Source organism: Strix uralensis, chromosome 37 (genome assembly GCF_047716275.1).
Source record: "Strix uralensis isolate ZFMK-TIS-50842 chromosome 37, bStrUra1, whole genome shotgun sequence".
Classification (NCBI taxonomy): Eukaryota; Metazoa; Chordata; class Aves; order Strigiformes; family Strigidae; genus Strix; species Strix uralensis.
This window is the reverse complement of record NC_134008.1, coordinates 244,674-262,788: the sequence shown is the minus strand read 5'-3', so window position 1 is coordinate 262,788 and position 18,115 is coordinate 244,674. Positions and strand designations below refer to the sequence as shown.

The 18,115-nt window shown below is 51.3% G+C and overlaps 1 protein-coding gene and 1 pseudogene across 1 annotated transcript; one reads left to right on the top strand and one right to left on the bottom strand.

Annotated features, from left to right (window-relative positions):
- Window positions 1-5,100: 5,100 nt before the first annotated feature.
- Window positions 5,101-8,912, top strand: LOC141937054 (olfactory receptor 14A16-like; annotated as a pseudogene).
- Window positions 8,913-14,628: 5,716 nt separating this feature from the next.
- On the bottom strand, window positions 14,629-16,150 carry LOC141937053 (olfactory receptor 14A16-like). The gene is made up of 2 exons (XM_074854458.1): window positions 15,245-16,150; window positions 14,629-14,658 (listed from the first exon to the last, which is right to left on the bottom strand). The coding sequence occupies exons 1-2, from the start codon at window positions 16,148-16,150 to the stop codon at window positions 14,629-14,631; spliced, it is 936 nt and encodes a 311-aa protein (XP_074710559.1).
- Between the last annotated feature and the right edge of the window lie 1,965 nt (window positions 16,151-18,115).

Below are 18,115 nucleotides of genomic sequence, written 5' to 3'. Positions count from 1 at the left end.
AGCCACGTCGATCTTAACAGCCTGGTCAGCCTGCTGGTTGTGTTGATGTTCATCAGTGGCCTGACTCTTGGGTATATGGGCATCCACATGGCGCACCTTCACAACGAGGTTCTCCACCCGGGCTGCAATGTCCTGCCATACTTCAGCGGCCCAGATGGGTTTGCCCTTGCGTTGCCAGTTGTTCTGTTTCCATTGCTGCAACCACATCCACAGGGCACTTGCCACCACCCACGAGTCAGTGTAGAGATAGAGCCTCGGCCACTTTTCTCGCTCAGCAATCTCCAAAGCCAATTGGGTGGCTTTCACCTCTGCAAACTGGCTCGATTCACCTTGTCCCTCAGCAGCTTCAGTGACTCGTCGTGTGGGATACCACACAGCAGCCTTCCATCGTCGATGTTTCCCCACAATGCAACAAGACCCATCAGTGAACAGGGCATATCGCTTCTCCTCCTCTGGCAGCTCGTTATATGGTGGGGCCTCCTCAGCACGTTTCACCTCCTGTTCTGGTGACATCCCAGCATCTTTGTTCTCTGGCCAGTTTATGATCACTTCCACTAATCCTGGGCAGTCAAGGTTCCCTATTCGAGCCCGTTGTGTTATTAACGCAACCCATTTACTCCACGTGGCATCTGTTGCATGATGTGTGGAGGAAACCTTTCCTTTGAACATCCATCCCAGCACCAGCAGTCGGGGTGCCAGGAGGAGCTGTGTCTCAGTGCTGACCACTTCTGAGGCAGCTCGAATTCCTTCATACGCTGCCAGTATCTCCTTCTCAGTTGCTGTATAGTTAGCTTCAGAGCCTTCGTATCCCCGGCTCCAAAAGCCTAGAGGTCGGCCTTGGGATTCCTCATCTGCTCTCTGCCAAAGGCCCCAGGTAGGGCCATTCTCCCCGGCTGCAGTGTAGAGCACTTTCTTAACCTCCTGCCCTGTCTGGACTGGCTCGAGGGCTGCTGCCTGGGCAATCTCCTGCTTAATTTGTTCAAAGGCTTGTTGTTGCTCAGGGCCCCGTTCAAAATCGTTCTTCTTGCATGTTACGTGGTAGAGAGGGCTCACAATCAGGCTGTAGTTTGGGATGTGCATCCTCCAGAACCCCACAGCGCCCAGGAAAGACTGAGTCTCCTTTTTAGTGGTTGGTGGGGCCATGGCTGTTATCTTGTTTATCACCTCCATTGGGATGTGGTGACGCCCATCTTGCCATTTTATTCCTAGGAATTGAACCTCCCTTCCAGGCCCCTTAACTTTCTGTTGCTTGATGGCAAAACCAGCCTTCAGAAGGATTTCAATTACCTTCTTTCCTTTCTCAAAGACTTCCTCAGCTGTGTCCCCCCATACAATGATATCATCAATGAACTGCAGGTGTTCTGGAGCCCCACCTTTCTCCAGTGCAGTATGGACCAGTCTATGGCAAATGGTGGAGCTGTGGTTCCACCCCTGGGGCAATCGATTCCAGGTGTACTGGATACCCCTCCAAGTGAACGCAAACTGTGGCCTGCACTCTGGTGTTATTGGGATGGAGAAGAACGCGTTAGCAATGTCAGTCGTGGCGTACCACTTGGCTGCCTTCGACTCCAGCTCATATTGGAGCTCTAGCATGTCCGGCACTGCAGCACTCATCGCTGGCGTAACTTCATTCAGGCCACGGTAGTCCACGGTTAGTATCCATTTGCCATTAGACTTTCTCACTGGCCATATAGGGCTGTTGAAGAGTGAATGAGTTTTGGTAATCACCTTCTGGCTTTCTAGTCGACGGATCAGCTGATGGATGGGGACCAGGGAATCTCGGTTGGTACGGTACTGCCGCCGGTGCACCATCTTGGTAGCATTTGGCACTCGTTGCTCTTCAGTCTTAAGAAACCCCACCACCGAGTGGTCCTCTGAGAGGCCGGGTAAGGTGGACAATTGCTCAACCTCCTCCAGGGCAGCTATACCAAAGGCCCACCGGTACCCTTTTGGGTCTTTAAAGTACCCTCTCCTGAGATAGTCTATACCTAGGATGCACAGGGCATCTGGGCCAGTCACAACAGGGTGCTTATGCCAGTCCTTCCCAGTTAGGCTCCCTTCAACTTCTAATAGGGTCAGCTGTTGGGATCCCCCTGTCACTCCGGAGATGCAGACGTGTTCAACCCCACTGTAGCTTGATGGCTTCAGGGTGCACTGTGTGCCAGTATCTACCAAGGCCTTATATTCTTGTGGGTCTGATGTGCCAGGCCATCGGATCCACACCGTCCAGTAAATCCGATTATCCCTTTCCTCCACCTGGCTGGAGGCAGGGCCCCTCTAATCCTGCTCACCATCACTCACTTGTCCTAAGAATGACTCCTGCAAGAATGACTTACCGGTCTCCTCAAGAGGGTCAAGAATAATGTTGGCCATTCTATTCTGTCTGTGGGATTTCCGACTGGACACTGGAGCTGCATCTCTCTTGGAAGACTCCCCTTTCATGGTGGTCTTCCCTTTCAGCTGCTGTACTCGTGCAGCTAGGGCAGAAGTGGGCTGTCCATGCCACCTCCTCATGTTTTCCCCATGGTCGTGGAGGAAGAACCACGGGGTGCCCCGTGGTGTGTACCTTCCACTGCCCTTCTCTTGGGTGGGGAAGTGCCTGCTTCTAATAGCTGAGACATTGGCCCGTGCAGGTGGAATGTAGGACATGTCCTCTTCCACTTTCTGGAGCCTCTGAGACAGTTCCTCTACAGCTGAAACCAAAGCATGTTGGGAGGAAGGGACACTTCCCTCATATTGCGGGAGCTGGATAATCACTTCATCTACTGTCTGAGTCTGGGTGTCTCGCCACCAGGACGTTACTGCTAATGCTTTGGAATGTCCCTCTGGTCCACTTTGCAGGAACTTCCGCCACATCAACTGTGTGCAAGGGGCCTGATCTGGATCCATGGGTGACCGCTCGTCAGTCAGATCACCATAGACCATGTCAAACACAGCCAATTCCCTGAGGTTCTGAACGCCTTTCTCCATGTTGGTCCACTTGCCTAACCAACATAGGACATCATCCTTGTAGGGGTACCTCTCCCTCACACTGAGCAGGAGTCGCCTCCAAAGGCTGAGGGTTTGAGCCTGTTTCCCTATTGCCTTGTCAATACCAGCCTGCTTGGCTAAAGATCCCAGCTGCTTGGCCTCTCTCCTCTCCAATTCAAAACCAGCAGCTCTACTATCCCAGCATCGGAGCAGCCAGGTGCAAATTTGCTCGCCTGGAAGGCGGCTGAAATCCTTCTGCATATCTCGCAACTCACTCAGGGATAGAGATCGGATGGTTACCTCCAGCTCTTCCTCCTGCTCTTGTGATGGGCCTGGTTCATCATCACCCTGTACACTGTGAGGGGATTTTTTGTTCCGTATCGGGGAGATCGATATTGGTACTGCTTGTCCCTCTGGCCGAACTGCTGTGCTGGTGGAAGCAACTGGTACTGGCACTGCCTGTCCCCCTGGCCCAGCTGCTGTACCAGTAAGTTCACTCTCAGATCCTGCAGCCCTCTCTTCCCCTTGAGGGCAGTGAACAGTGTTAAGGACGATGCGGTAAGCATGGGCAAGCCCCCAGCACATCGCAGCGAGTTGTGTCTCCTGGGGTTTGTCAGATTGGCAGCACACCTTTTCCAAACACTCTACCAGTTTATCAGGACTCTGCACTTGTTTGGGAGTGAAATCCCAGAACGTTGGGTGTGACCACTGACTCAGGTACTTGTTCATCTTCTCCCACATACCTAGCCATTTATAACTATCTGCCCTCAGGGCAGGGTTCCGGGTGGTGCTATTGTTGGAGAAATACCGCATGGCCCAAAACAAGATCTGGCAGACATTTAGAAAGCATTGTGCCACAAGCACACTGGCCTGGATGCTCCAGGGATAGCTGAAACTCTCAAAAAAACGAGAGGCTCTCTTCCCCTGGCTCACCCATAGAGGGGGTGAGACCCCTAACAAAAGCCCAGGCAGCAAACAGATACTGGTTCACCCCCTCAAGCAGTGATACAAGTACATTATAAGCAATCATTAGCCAGTACAGCAAAACAAGACCCTTGATACATTTTCCACCAACAACAAACATCAGCACTGGGAATGCACAGTGGATATAAGGATTAATCCAGCCCCACCACGCAAGCAAGTTGGCCAGCATTGCAAACATTTCTTACCAAATAATACATACAGAAAAATTGCACCTAACAGATTGCTCTAACACACCTTCTCCTTTTGTCCTTACTTCAGCCCTCTCGAGCCCCACGTTGGGTGCCAAAAGTTGTGGTGGTTTAGTCCCTGTCAGCGTCTGAGACCACGCGGCCGCTGCCCCTCCCGCACAAAGGGAGTGAAACACAAAGTCCCAGGGCTGAGATAAGGAGACGTTTAATACAACAGTGCAACAGCAACAAAACAAACAACAACAATAACAGTAATAACAATGAACAGAGCAAGGTATGTACCGATACAGCAGTGAGAGGAACGGCTGCACAAGCACACGTGCTCACCGATTCTCCCGCGCTTGGGCGCCCGGAGGTGATGTCAGCATGGTATATGAATAACCCATCTAGAGCTTCCCCCCACTGCTGGGGAAACTTAACCCTATCCTAGCTGAACCAGGACAGTGGTGGAAGGATCTGTTCAAGCTGGCACAGACACCAGGAATCTCCCTCCTGTGTAGAGGATGAGGACGTGCTCCAGAGCAGGGCTTCCCTGCTGCAGTGTCAGAGGGACAGGCCATGCCCTCTGCTTTCTCCTGGGGATGGCTGCAGGGGTGTGCAGCCGTGGGTGCAGCCAAGGGTGCCCAGGGCTGTCCTTCAGAGCAGGGTCCCTGCAGCCCAGGGGCTGTGTGCTGGGGCAGGGACTCTGCTGCCACTCAGCCTGCCCGGGGAGCTCCCCACGGCGCTGTGGGGAGAAGCTGTGGTGGGAAAGAGACCCCCGGCAGGGCAGGGTCCTTCTGCTGTGGAGAGGTTGCTGTGTGGATCAGGGCTGCTGACAGTTCCAGATCACCTCCAGGACATTTCCGAGGGCACTTTACAAGGGGAATTTCAAGGCAGGGATTACTCAAAATATAAGGAGTTTTCTTGATTCTGTGATTTCTGTTTCCTGCTTTTGGTGAATTTGGGGGGAGAAATCGAAATGGAGTTCTCATGCTTGAACAGGACAGGTCAGAACAAGTTGGAGGGTCAGAGTAGCTCCCCTCACTCTGCATTAAGCTACAGCCCATCCTATTGCATTGCAGGATTTGCTCTCTTTTCCGTGCATACAACAGAAATTCTGATGGATTCTGACATCCAAGAACACTCCCTGGGTGAAATGGGGGGAGCTTCAGAAAACCAAAGCTCTCAAACTGCCATCTGCCATCTTTGTTCCTTAGCACTGGGAGTGCAGATGCTGACAGGCCCTTTTGCATTACTACGGTCACATATGACAAAGTTGAACACCAGCTCTGGCTCCTGCCTCCACCGTTTATACAAGCCCACTGCTGCAGAGAAGGGCTCACATTAGGGCAGCCTGTGGGCAGAGGCCTTGATCCTCACAGTACATTCATCCAGCACCAAGCAGAATTCCAGACATGGAACTGAAGGAAATTTTCCTACAAAAGGAAAAATGGGAGCGTAGGTGCAGTAGGGACAGGGGTGTTGGTAAATTACATTGACTTTGCTCAGAATATTTTACCCTGAATTGTTACTGTTATTTCCTCCTTTGACAGTCCCCCACGTCCAGAGGCAGGAGATGTCCAACAGCAGCTCCATCACTGAGTTCCTCCTCCTGGCATTCGCATCAAAACGAGAGCTGCAGCTCTTGCATTTCTGGCTCTTCCTGGGCATCTACCTGGCTGCCCTCCTGGGCAATGGCCTCATCATCACCACCATCACCTGTGACCACCACCTGCACACCCCCATGTACTTCTTCCTCCTCAACCTCTCCCTCCTCGACCTGGGCTCCATCTCCACCACTGTTCCCAAAGCCATGGCCAATTCCGTCTGATGCAACAGGGCCATTTCCCTCTTGGGATGTGCTTCCTCTTTCTTTTCTTGTTTGGAGCAGAGTATTTTCTTCTCACCGTCATGTCCTATGACCGCTACGTTGCCATCTGCAAACCCCTGCACTATGGGACCCTCCTGGGCAGCAGAGCTTGTGTCCACATGGCAGCAACTGCCTGGGGCACTGTGTGCCTCCGTGCTGTGCTGCACACGGCCAACACATTTTCACTACCACTCTGCCAAGGCAATGCTGTGGACCAGTTCTTCTGTGAAATCCCCCAGATCCTCAAGCTCTCCTGCTCACACTCTTACATCAGGGAATTTGGGCTTATCATGGTTAGTTCCTGCTTTGAACTTGGGTGTTTTCTTTTCATTGTGGTGTCCTATGTGCAGATCTTCACGGTCATGCTGAGGATCCCATCTGAGCAGGGACGGCACAAAGCCTTTTCCACGTGCCTCCCTCACCTGGCCGTGGTCTCCCTCTTTATCAGCACTGGCATGTTTGCCTACATGAAGCCCCCTTCCATCTCCTTCCCTTCTCTGAACCTGGTGGTTGCAGTTGTGTACTCGTTGGTGCCTCCAGCATTGAACCCCCTCATCTACAGCATGAGGAACAGGGAGATCAAGGATGCCTTGAGGAAACCGTTTGGACATTTTTCAGCAGCCATAGACTGTCAACCTTTCTCTGCAAATGACTCCCTGTGTATTTCATGACAGCCCAAGCATGTCTTTCCTTCTATAAATAATTATTTTTTACTTTTTCCATTTGTGATGATGTGCTTTACAAAGAAATTCCATTAGTCTTTCCCTCCTCTATAAGAATCCACCCACCTTGTGTGACACAAGGACATTGTCTAAATGAGGACTCAGGCACTCTGTGTCTTTCTGCAAAATAATGAACCAACAACTTCTTTGTCTTACATCCATCCTTACCAGGGCAGGAATGAATGGGGAATGAAAACACCTTTCTGGCTGCACCAGCTCAAGGCTCTTGTGCTGATCTGGGGAGAGGGGATTGCATGGCTGAAGACCCCTCAGGATCTGTTGAAGAGAAGAGCAGGGGACGCAGGGTGCCCCTGATGTCCTTCTCCTTGTGCCTCCCATCTCTGGGGCTGACCCCTCTCTGCCCCCAAGGAGCTGCTGTGCCCTTCAGAGGGGCTGAGGCTGTGGGGTGAGTGACCAGAGCACCCTGCAGTGCGCACTACTTTGGGACCAGCCCAGACTGGGCTTTGCTGGGGAGAGAGGTGGAGAGAGGACAGGGGAGGTGGGAGAGCTTGGAGGGAGCTGGGCTGGGATGGAAAGTACCAGAGGATGAAAACCATCAGCATATAACTCTCACTGTGTGACCATGCAGGGTGAAGACTCACACCAGGGCATTTGTGGTGCAGAGCCAGGGCTTCTGGAAGAGATTGAAGATATGCAGGTGCAGGAGAGAAGAGGGTGGTCTGTGCCCTTGGTGGCATGGACAGACCAGGAAGGTGGCCCAGGGCCTTCATCACCCCCCAGCCTCTCTCACTGGCCATTTCCAGCACTGGCTGCTCACTCCAGGTTTATGGGTGAGTCTTCTGCAAGACCATCTCCATCCTCCTGCTGGTGTCAGTGCCTTGATGGAGGGAATGGCCAGCCCTGCCCAACCTCTCTCCTGGCCCAGACCCCAGCAGACCCGGGAGCAAGACTGTCTGCAAAGACCATCATGGAACACAGCTGGGTCTGGGCAGGGGTCGGATTCTGGGGGAACTTCCAAAGCAGCATGACCGTGGGGAGATGCGGCAATGAAAACTGTCTTGGGGGTTGACCTGGGGAAACTTTCAGCTATCACAAATCAAATGGAGGAGGTGATTGGGAAAATCCAACACGGATTTATCAAGGGCAAATTGTGCCAATCTAACCTGATCGCCTTCTTCAACAACATAAACCTTCTGTCAGCATGAGGAGAGCAGTGGATGCTGTTTACCTGGACTTCAGCAAAGGCTGTTTCCTACAGATTTCTCTTGGACAAATGGACAAGATAAAGATTGGAGGGGTGCTCTGTGAGGTGGGTAGGAAATTGGCTAACAGGCTGCACTCAGAGGGTGGTGATCAATGCTTATTACCCAGGCTGGAAGCCTGTAACAATTTGGATCCCCCATGAAATGATACTGGGCCCCACACTGTTCAACATCTTCCTAAATTTTCTGTATGACAGGGTTGAAATCACCCTCACAATATCTGCTGACAACACTACAGAGGGTGGTGAGGTGGACCTATCAGAAGGCACAGCTATCTTACAGAGAGACCTTGACAATTTGGAAGAATGGTCACCACGAACAGGATGAATTTTAATAAAGGGATTTAGCCTGAAGTTTAACAATGTCCAGCCCCTGGGTGGGAATAACCAAAAAGCCCAGTACAGGCCAGGATCTGTGTGGCTGGAAGCAGCCTTGTTGAAAGGGACCTGTTCCTGGGGGACAGCAAGCTGAAGATGAGCCAGCAGTGCAATGCTGCAGCACCAACAGCAAACAGGCTCCTGGGCTGCATCCACAGGGGTGTTACTAGCAGGCACAGGGACTGGATCGTCCCACTCTACTCAGCGCTTGTCAGGCTACACCTGCAGTACTGTGTCCAGTTCTGGTCCCCACAATTAATGAAAGATGTAGAGAGACTGGAGCTAGTCCAAGGGAGTGAGAACAGTCACTCAGAGGAAGAAACTCCCCAAGGGAGTCCCCATCACTGAAGGTTTTCAAGAAACAATTGCCCAGGGTGCTAGACAATCTCATGTAGGCTCCCTTTCCCACAAAAGCTTGGACTAGATGACCTGTCAAGGTCTCTTCCGATCTGAGCTGTTCTATGGTTCTATGATTCCATGAATATCTCTTAGGTCAGTTGGGGTCAGATGTCTTGGCTGTGTCCCATCACCCCCAACTTCTTGCCCACTCCCAGCTGCTTGCTGGGAGAAAGAAGAGTGAGAACCAGAGAAGACCTTGATGCTTTGCAAGCTTTATTCCACAACAAACAAAACACAGCTCTGTGATCAACACTGTTTTAGGCTCAAATGCAAAACCAGCCACCATAAGGGCTGCAACAATGAAAGTTAACCCCATTCCAGCCAGACCCAGCACCCTTGAACTGGGGGCCCCAAAACTGATACAATAGTGTACAGGTAGTCGAATGTGTGCTGTGCGGGGAGTAAATCGCTTCTTCCACTCTTCTGGCAGGATTCCTGTTTAAATGCTCCAGGACGTCGCTGACTGCCTTTGCTACCAGGTCACGCTGGATTGTGTGGACCATTTCTGGATTGTGTTTTCTTGGTGTCCCCCCGCACGACCAAGGCCTTGTCTGCAGAGCTGCTCCCCAGACAGGCAGTCCCCTTCTCCTGGCACTGCAGGGTGTCAGTCTCTCCCAGGTGCAAGATGTGGCCTTTGTCCATCTTCTGTCTCATGAAGTTCCTGACAGGACAGTCCTCTTGCCTGGCAGGTTTCATCTGAATGGCATCCCTAGGGCACAGGAATGGTCCTCTCTATTTAGTGTCATTGACAAACATGGCCTGAGATATCTCCACTGGGTCATAGACACCATTGTTAAATTGCCCAGATCCCAGGAGAGTCCCCTGTGCTGCCCCAGAATGCCCCAGTATATCCCACCTGTGGTGACCCCTTCACCACTGCTCTCTGAGCCTCATCCTCCAACTGGTGTTTTACCCATCTCTTTGATGACCCAGCCAGATTGTAACGGCCTAACTTGGGTATGAGAATATTGAGGGAGACCACGTCCAATGTCTTGCTGAAGTGGAGGTACATGACACCCACTGTTCTCCCCTCACGTACAAATGCAGTTACTTCACCATGAAGGCAATCAGGTTGGTGAGCCATGATCTACCCTTGGGAAGTCCATGCTGATGGCATTTGGACACAGTCTTCTCTTTTAAATGCCCAGAAATGTCACCCAAGAGGACTCATTTGAAGGGCCACTCCTCACCCAATAGAGCTTGTGTGGTTCCCTGGGTGGCACTTCTGACCTCTTTCAAAGGTGGGTGCAACATTGGCTTGTCCTCACTCACAAGAGACCTCTCCCAATCCCGTGACCTTTCAAAAGGGATTTTCCAAAGAAATATTGGTCTTCCCCTGTAACTTCATTGCCTCTTTTCTGCTGTTATATGGTGTATCTAATTTCTTTAATCTTTTATGTATTTTCACCTGTCCCGATAGAATGACCATTTCTGAAGTCATCTTTTCAGATGCAGACTCTCTAGAAAAAGGGCCTTTCCATTAGCCATTAGTTTTCTCATGCCCTTACTTTTTGTTCATTCAGATTCCTCTCAGCTTGCGAGCTGCTGCTTTGAACTTCAGGCAGTTAAAAGCTTGCCTGTCTTTCAGTAGACTAATTGTCTCCTTAGCCAACTCTTTCATTATGTTTGTATCTACCTTTTTCTATCTGCCAACCTGAAATATTTCTCATGAGATTACCCCTTGTAGAAAGGCAACCTCATCGGAGCCAGCTGGTAGTTAAGTTCTGCGAGAGGAATGTGTTTTATTATATATGAAATTTGATTATGCTTGACTTTTCCTTGCCTGAAAATAGCTGAAATCCTTCTGCGCCCGTGTGCAGCCAGTTCTCTAGGGAGAGCAGGTGGGAGATTGTGCAAAGGAGCTGTAACCTCCAGCTGCAGAGATCAGTGGAGAAATCTGATGTAAGGAGAAATGATGCAAGTCCCAGGCGGCTGATGAGAGAAATGCTGAGATGGGAGGTGAGGACAAAGATTGTCCATACTGTGTTGGACCCCAAGGGACTGACCAGGAGACTTCCGAGGAGATACTCTGCATTAATATCAATCAGAGAATGCTGCTGTCACCTCTTCTCTAACCTGCAAAGTAAAATAATGTGCTCTTTAAAAAAAAGAATAATATTTATTAGGTGCACTTTGAAATCATCATTCTTAGCTACACTATGAAATTAATTCAATTAGCTGTACAAGTCTTGAAGACTTGAAGAAAATTACAGCAAGAGAAATGACTCATTAGGACATTCTGTATTTTAATGAGCCCCATGGTGTGTTTGGCCCCATGTCCATGATCCTCAGATACTGAGAGGAGACTGAGCAAACTACTCAAGAAGTCAAAGTCAGAATCAATCCCAAAGTACCTTGAAGCACTGATTGGCTCCACTGAGGGCCACTACTGACAAAGCCTCTCCAGGGACTCGTTAGAGCAGATAATTGGATGCTGTGATTGCAGGTAGCCAAAGACACCATGCAGGTGGCTCTAATGCTGCAAAACTCCTTGGTTTGTTTTATGAAGCAGAAAGTCCAAGCCCTGACCCTCAGGCCCGGGGAAGGCAGATCCTGTCCCTCGTGTGTGGCTCAGGGCTCTTCCTGGGGACAGGGGGTGTGAGGGTGAGCAATGCCAAGTGTAGGAAAACTGCACAACACATCCTGGCCTGTCCAAGAAGGGGCGAGGAGGAAAATATATTCCAGAGCCTCAGAATAAGGTTTTTCCTGTTAGGCCTCCACGGCAGAGGCAACTGCCATGACCAAGGGGATAAAGAGCTTCGCCTTGTGTGGCCTTTCAGCCCTTCCAGAGCCCTCAGCCGTCTCTGCTGCAGGTTTACTTCTACTGTCCCCTTCATGTGTCTTTTCCCCTTCAGGCTGTTGACATCCATCTTTCTTTCCTACCTAGCTCTCATCATGGCATCTCCACACCTTCACTGATGTCTCTCCACACTCACTGGCTGTTCCTTGAAACACAAAGCCACAGGCTGATCCAGACTCCCTCTGGGTGACCTCTTACACCACAATGCCACCCTTTGATTGAGATTTCTTTTTCCTCAACTCCAATCTGAACCTTCCAAGCTGCACTTTGTTGAGGTTTCCTTCTCTTCCCACTACCAAGAAAAGCTCCCTTACCTTGAAAACTCTCCTTCAAGCAGGTGGAGGTGACTGCTGTAATGCCCTGAGCCTCCAGTTCACCAGGCTAAAGCAGTCCAGGTCCTTCAGCCTCTCCACAAAGGCCCCAAACCCCACCCTGGCAGATCTCCTTTGGAGCTTCTCCATTTCCTCTCCATTCCTCCAGAACAGGGAGCCTCTCCCCCAGTCACACCAGTCTAGAGGTGGCCTCACCAGTGCTGAGTCAAGGGGGATGATAACGCCCTGGTTTGGTTTGCCACACTCCTCCTAATGCAGCCCTGTAGGCAGCTGTCCTTGTTCATGGTTACCATGCACCACTGACTCTCATGAGGGTCAGTCCCGGGCTGTTCAGGTCCCAGCCTGCCCTCATAGATGGGGTTATTCTGCCCCCAGGAAAGGGCTGGCATCTTCTCCTTGTTAAACTTCATGAGTCTTTTATTGCCAAATCCCAGAGTTTCTCAAGGTCCCCTGGCAGTGAAGCTCTCTTTTGCCAGTGGTTAATGTGTGTGTACAGTTGGCTCACCAGATCTGTGGTGCCTCTGACAAAGGAATTAGAGTACACTGCAGATAACAGAAGGAGGTTCTGGTTTAATGGAACTGCTGACCAAGGTAGGAATCCCCATGGAGAAAACCTCAAAAACACCAAATGAGGGTACAAAGGAAGCCAAACTAGGCCCGGGGAGGATTTCTTGTGATATCCAAGAAGGTATGGGAAGGCTGCTGTTAAGTCTCCCCAAAGTCTTGTCCTCTCCTGGCTTCACACCTTTGAAGCAAAGGTGGACAACGGCATCCTGGGCTGCATTAGGAGGAGTGTAGGCAACCAGACAAGGGAGTTCTCATCCCCCTTGACTCAGCACTGCCAGCAGGTTATTGGAGGTGATCCTTCCTCTCTGCTCAGCACTGCTATAATTTGCCTTGCTCACTTCCCTCAGGGTTCTCTACCCTAGCACCACACTCGCACTGCTGCCAAAGCTGCCCTCCTCATCTTCCACCAGTGCGGCCTTGTCTTCTTGTGAAAAACTTACCCAGCAGAGCATTCCCACCATGCTGGTTCAGGGATTACCTTCTACCTTCCCTTCAACCAAGGCCTTCTAGCAGAGGTCCATGGTCTTCAAAGTCCCCAGGGATTACCAGGGCCTAAAATTGCAGTGCTTCCTCTAGCTATCTAAAGCTGATCTCATCCTTTTCTTAGCCTTCATCACACAGTTCAGTGATCCTGACCAGAAGACCAGTGTACATCGAGGAGTTAGAGGAAACCTGAGCAGTCCCTTGTCGTTACACCTATGCCACCAAGAGCACAGACAGGCCTTCTCTCTCCTGCACCTGCATGTCTCAGCTTCCTTCCATGATATCTGGGTCTGCACCACACACCCACTGCAGCGTGTCCTCTCCCTGAATGGTCACACAGCTCAGCTAATGTTGGTGCTGTCCTCTCCTGGGGACTTTCCAGCCCAGACAAGCCCTTTCCCAGCTACTCCCATCTCCACTGCCCACTCCCCATCTTAGCCCCACAGAGGACCTCAGTCTGGGCTGCAGGAAGCTGGAGAGCTCTGGGCACTCACTCCATAACCCCAGCCCCTCTGAAGGACTCAGCAGCTGCTGGGGGGCAGAGAGGGGTCTTAGCCTCCCCATACCCCCAGGGATGGAGGTTCACCATGGCATGAGGAAATGGAGGTCAGTGAAACTGCAGGACTCCTGGTCTCAGGTTCAGGAGAGGCAGGACCCAGGTACCACAGACAGACTGTGCCCTCTCAGTGTCCGCCCCTGTCCACAGATCAGCACAAGAGTCCTGGTCAGGTGACAGAGCAGCCTGCACTAATTGCTGCCTGCAGAAAGAGGTTTCTCTTTTTCATGGATTCCTCCCTGCAGGCACAGAAATGCATGATTGCTCTTCTCCAGCGACATCCGTACTTCCCAGAGAGCGTTTCCCCATGTGAATGTGTTCGTGCTGACCTGATCAGCCATTCCTGGCTCTGTCCCCATGGTCCCCACAGGGCCCCAAGCTTGCAGTGCTGCTTTGCAGAGCAAGGGGACTATGGTGCCCTGGGGACATGGGGTGACCCTTCACTGGCCACGCTGGTGGGGGTGGGGAGCAGAGCCAGCCAGACGGAGTTCACTGCTGCTGAGGCCCTTTCCATCTTCCCTGGATGGCTCAAGGGCCAAAGACGGGACTGGGCAGGACTATGGGGTGTCTGCAATGGTACAAAAGGCAAGGGAGGGCTGCACCAGATCCAGCCCATGTGCTTTCCAAGAGGCTGTCCTGAACCACTCTTAGTCCTGTGGCCCTTTGCCTGCTGGCTCCTCACAGCCTTTTCAGAAATTGCAGGGCCCTTGTTAGCCCATGGTGTCCTCTGGTTCACCTCGTCCTCCAACTTGGATGGTCACTCCCATTATGAGGTGCCACTCACTGTCCCCCCAGACTCACACACTGTCCCTGGAAGTTCCCCTGAGGTCTCCTGGCAGTTCCTGATTCCTCTCCAGGATGGCATCAGCCATCAGTCTCACTGCAGGTGGGACAGTGCCAGGAAGAGAAATCAAAGACCAGTTGCTGTCTGCATGGACATGTGCAATCAGGAAGGGAGTTCTTTGTTCGGTCCTTGGTCCCTAACAGATCCTTCTGGGACATGGTGGTGCTGAAAAGCCCATAAAAGAAAAAGTCCTTTGGAAGGAGCAGCTACTTGTGTATATTCCTGACACCAGATTTGGAATAGGTGTCCAGTCTTCTGGTGCTGCCCTGAGGAGCCCCTTTGGTTATGGTGGTGCTGGCATGGGGGCCAGCTCTGACACCGTGGTTTACATGGCCTAATCCTGCCTGCAGCCACAGGGGTGCCACTGTGGACACAATGGGACTGTCAAAAGCTACACAAGAACTTGGGGGTGACATAAATGCAAGGGCACAGTGGGACAGTGTGGAAGTGAGGAGAGGCCAGCACTGAAAAGGCCATGTCCTGCTGCTGTCCTTGGCTGTGGCTGCAGGGAAGCAGTGGCCCCAGCTCACAAGCAGCAGAGAGGCAGAGCCTGCCGAGGCAGTGAGGGGCAGCCCTGAGGGCACTGGGACGGATCCTCTATGGAACAGCTGGGCCCTTGGCTTCTGGATCCCTTCTGCCTGCTGGGACTGGGCCTCCAGCTCCAGAGGAGATCTAAGAGACAGGAGGAGTGACAAATGTATACGTTCTGGCTTCTTTAGTTATGCAAAGAACATAGTTCCTTATGTACATTAAGCTTACTGGAAAGTAAAAAATTGTTCTAAGCTTAAGAAGTTGTATGAATAATACAGAAATACAATTATTTTTTAGAAACAAATGCAAACTAAAGAAAGAGAAGAACAAAAGATAGGCTGGGATTTTACTGAATTCCTAGGGGTTATATGAGGATTGTCGGCACCTTATTAATGCTGAAATAATAGGTATTCACATACTTTCTTTAGAGCATCTTTGATCTCCTTGTTCCTCATGCTGTAGATGAGGGGGTTCACTGCTGGAGGCACCACCGCGTACAGAAATGACATCACCAGGTCCAGGGATGGGAAGGAGATGGAGGGGGGCTTCAGGTGGGCAAACATGCCAGTGCTGACAAACAGTGAGACCACGGCCAGGTGAGGGAGGCATGTGGAAAAGGCTTTGTGCTGTCCATGTTTAGATGGGATCTTCAGCACGGCCCTGAAGATCTGCACATAAGACAGCAGAATGAACATAAAACACACAAATTCCACAACGATACTGACCACAAGAAGCTCAGCTTCCCTGAGGTAGTCTGAATCTGAGCATGAGAGCCTGAGGATCTGGGGGATTTCACAGAAGAACTGGTCCAAGGCATTACCTTTGCAGAGTGGTGGTGAAAATGTGTTGGCCGTGTGCAGAAGAGCCCAGAGAAACCCACTGCCCCAGGCAGCTGCTACCATGTGGACACAAGCTCTCCTGCCCAAGAGGGCCACGTAGTGCAGGGGTTTGCAGATGGCAACATAGTGGTCATAGGACATGATGGTGAGGATATAAAATTCTGCTGACATAAAAAAGACAAAGAGAAAGATCTGTGTAGCACATCCTGAGTAAGAAATGTCCTTGTTGCCCCAGAGGGAATTGGCCATGGCTTTGGGGAGAGTGGTGGAGATGGAGCCCAGGTCGAGGAGGGAGAGGTTGAGGAGGAAGAAGTACATGGGAGTGTGCAGGTGGTGGTCACAGGAGATGGAGGTGATGATGAGGCCATTGCCCAGGAGGGCAGCCAGGTAGATGCCCAGGAAGAGCCAGAAGTGCAACAGCTGCAGCTCCCGTCTGTCTGGAAATGCCAGGAGGAGAAATTCAGTGATGGAGCTGCTGTTGGACATTTGTTTACTTTCGGTATGTGGTCCTGTCCAAGGAAGTTAGTGAAGGGTTAGGACTGACTTTGGGAAAACTTTACTCCATTTCTGGACAGTGCCTGAGATGGGGAACTAGGAAATTAAAATAGGATATAGAAATTAAACACTTAAGTAAATAAGATATAGCTTAGTTTAGAGATAAAGATGGAAGACTTAGAGATCAGGCTAGGGGCTAGAGGCACATTAGTTAAAAGATAACTAAGATTAAATAGGATAATAGATCATAGTTGATTGGCCAGAGAGCAGAACAATATAGAAACCTTGATTAATAGAAGCTGTGAGGGAACGCTTCCTGATGGAATAGGAAAAGAGTCCTAAAAACTGGTCAAAACCAACCCTATGGTCTGACCTGAGTCCAGGAGGCTACAGAGACTGCGCAAGGAACGGAGGTAAAAAGTTCAACAGTGAGGAAGAGGAGCTACTTCATCTCTGCGACCCCCGCCCACGACCACCAGGACACACAGCACAGACACGACTAGGAGGAGAGCGGGACAGAAAATCTGAAAATTACTTTCAGGTTCATTATAATACAAAGCGGGGATAGGTCATGCATATGTATAGGCATATTATGAATATGTGATGCTTTGTAGCATAAAGCCAAGACAAGGTGCCACGAGAGGTGTGCACGTTTGTGGTGGAGCAATCCCCCGTGTGCCTCAGCGCTGAATAAATATGTCTAATTTATAAACTTATAGGTTGTGGAGTAATGTTTCCATAAGTCAGTGCTAGTCTCTCTCCTTCCAGAAGAACCTTCATGCAGCTCCCAGGCTGGAGCTCTGGTGTTTGCTGGCTGAGGGGGCAGTGAGGAGCAAGGGATTCTGCTGTGGGCTCTGCAGGAGTCAGTCCTGCTGTGCCCCAACAGGCAGAGAGGAACCCCCAGTGATCGCTGGTTAGCTACACTCCTGAAATCCAAGAGATTTCAGCCTTGTCCCTCCCAGTGTCCCCGGCTGCAGAGCAGAGCTGTGGGGCTTTGCTCTTCTTGCTTTTGCTCCTGTTGCCCTGTCCTACCTTAGGAGTGCGTTCTGAAGGCAGACAGCCTGGACATTTCTGCTGCACTACAAGTGCTCCATGGAGAGTGCGGGGGTGCAAACGGACAGAGCCTTAGTGCAGAGTGAGGAGAGACAAGCTGTCCATCAGACTTTCTCTCAGCTGCCCTGGGCTTGCACCTCTGGAGTCTGCAGGAGGGTCACAGCCAGCTGTTCCCTTGACAGGAAATTGGATGCTGCTGAGAGCAGAGGAACCCACTTGAAAACTCCCCTCCCCAGTAAAGATCTCTGAGCTTTTTGATTCCTTGAAGAGCAGGGGTATGGCAAAAAAACCTCAGCTTTAATCCTGACCCATGGGCAGCATTACCCAGAGACCCAGAGGCTAGAAGGGGGCTTGGGCACCTTGCTGCCATGGACACATCTGCATGGCAGGACCTGCAGGGCCAGTTGCTGAGCTGCAGCTGAAAGCCCCATCCCCAAAGAGCCTGAAAACAGGAGCAGCAGCAGCAGGGGCAGGTGGAGAACAAAGGAGCAATGCCCCAATGCTTCTGCCAAGGGAGGCAAGGCCAGGGAGGGACTGATGGGCACTTTGGAGAGTCTCCTCTGCTGCAGCTCTGGCTGCAGGGGACACAGCTCCTGCCCTGGAGCCTGGAGCTTGGAGGGCAGAGGGTCTGCTGAGTGGGGGTGGAGACCAGGGGGACTTGTTGGGTTAAAAGAACTTTCACTGAAGGGCTAATAGGGCAGTGCCCAAATACCACCCCCTCTCTGAGCCATTGCTCTCAGCCAGTTTCTCTCACTCCCTGCCAAAGCCTCTGGTGCCTGGAGCTCTCCCTGCCTGGAGCCATATCTATTTCTCTTTATCTCCTCCCTGTCAGTGCTCACAGACCCCATCCCACCTGCTGTGTGCTCAGGTCTGCCCTACAGACACCTCCTGGCATCAGAACCC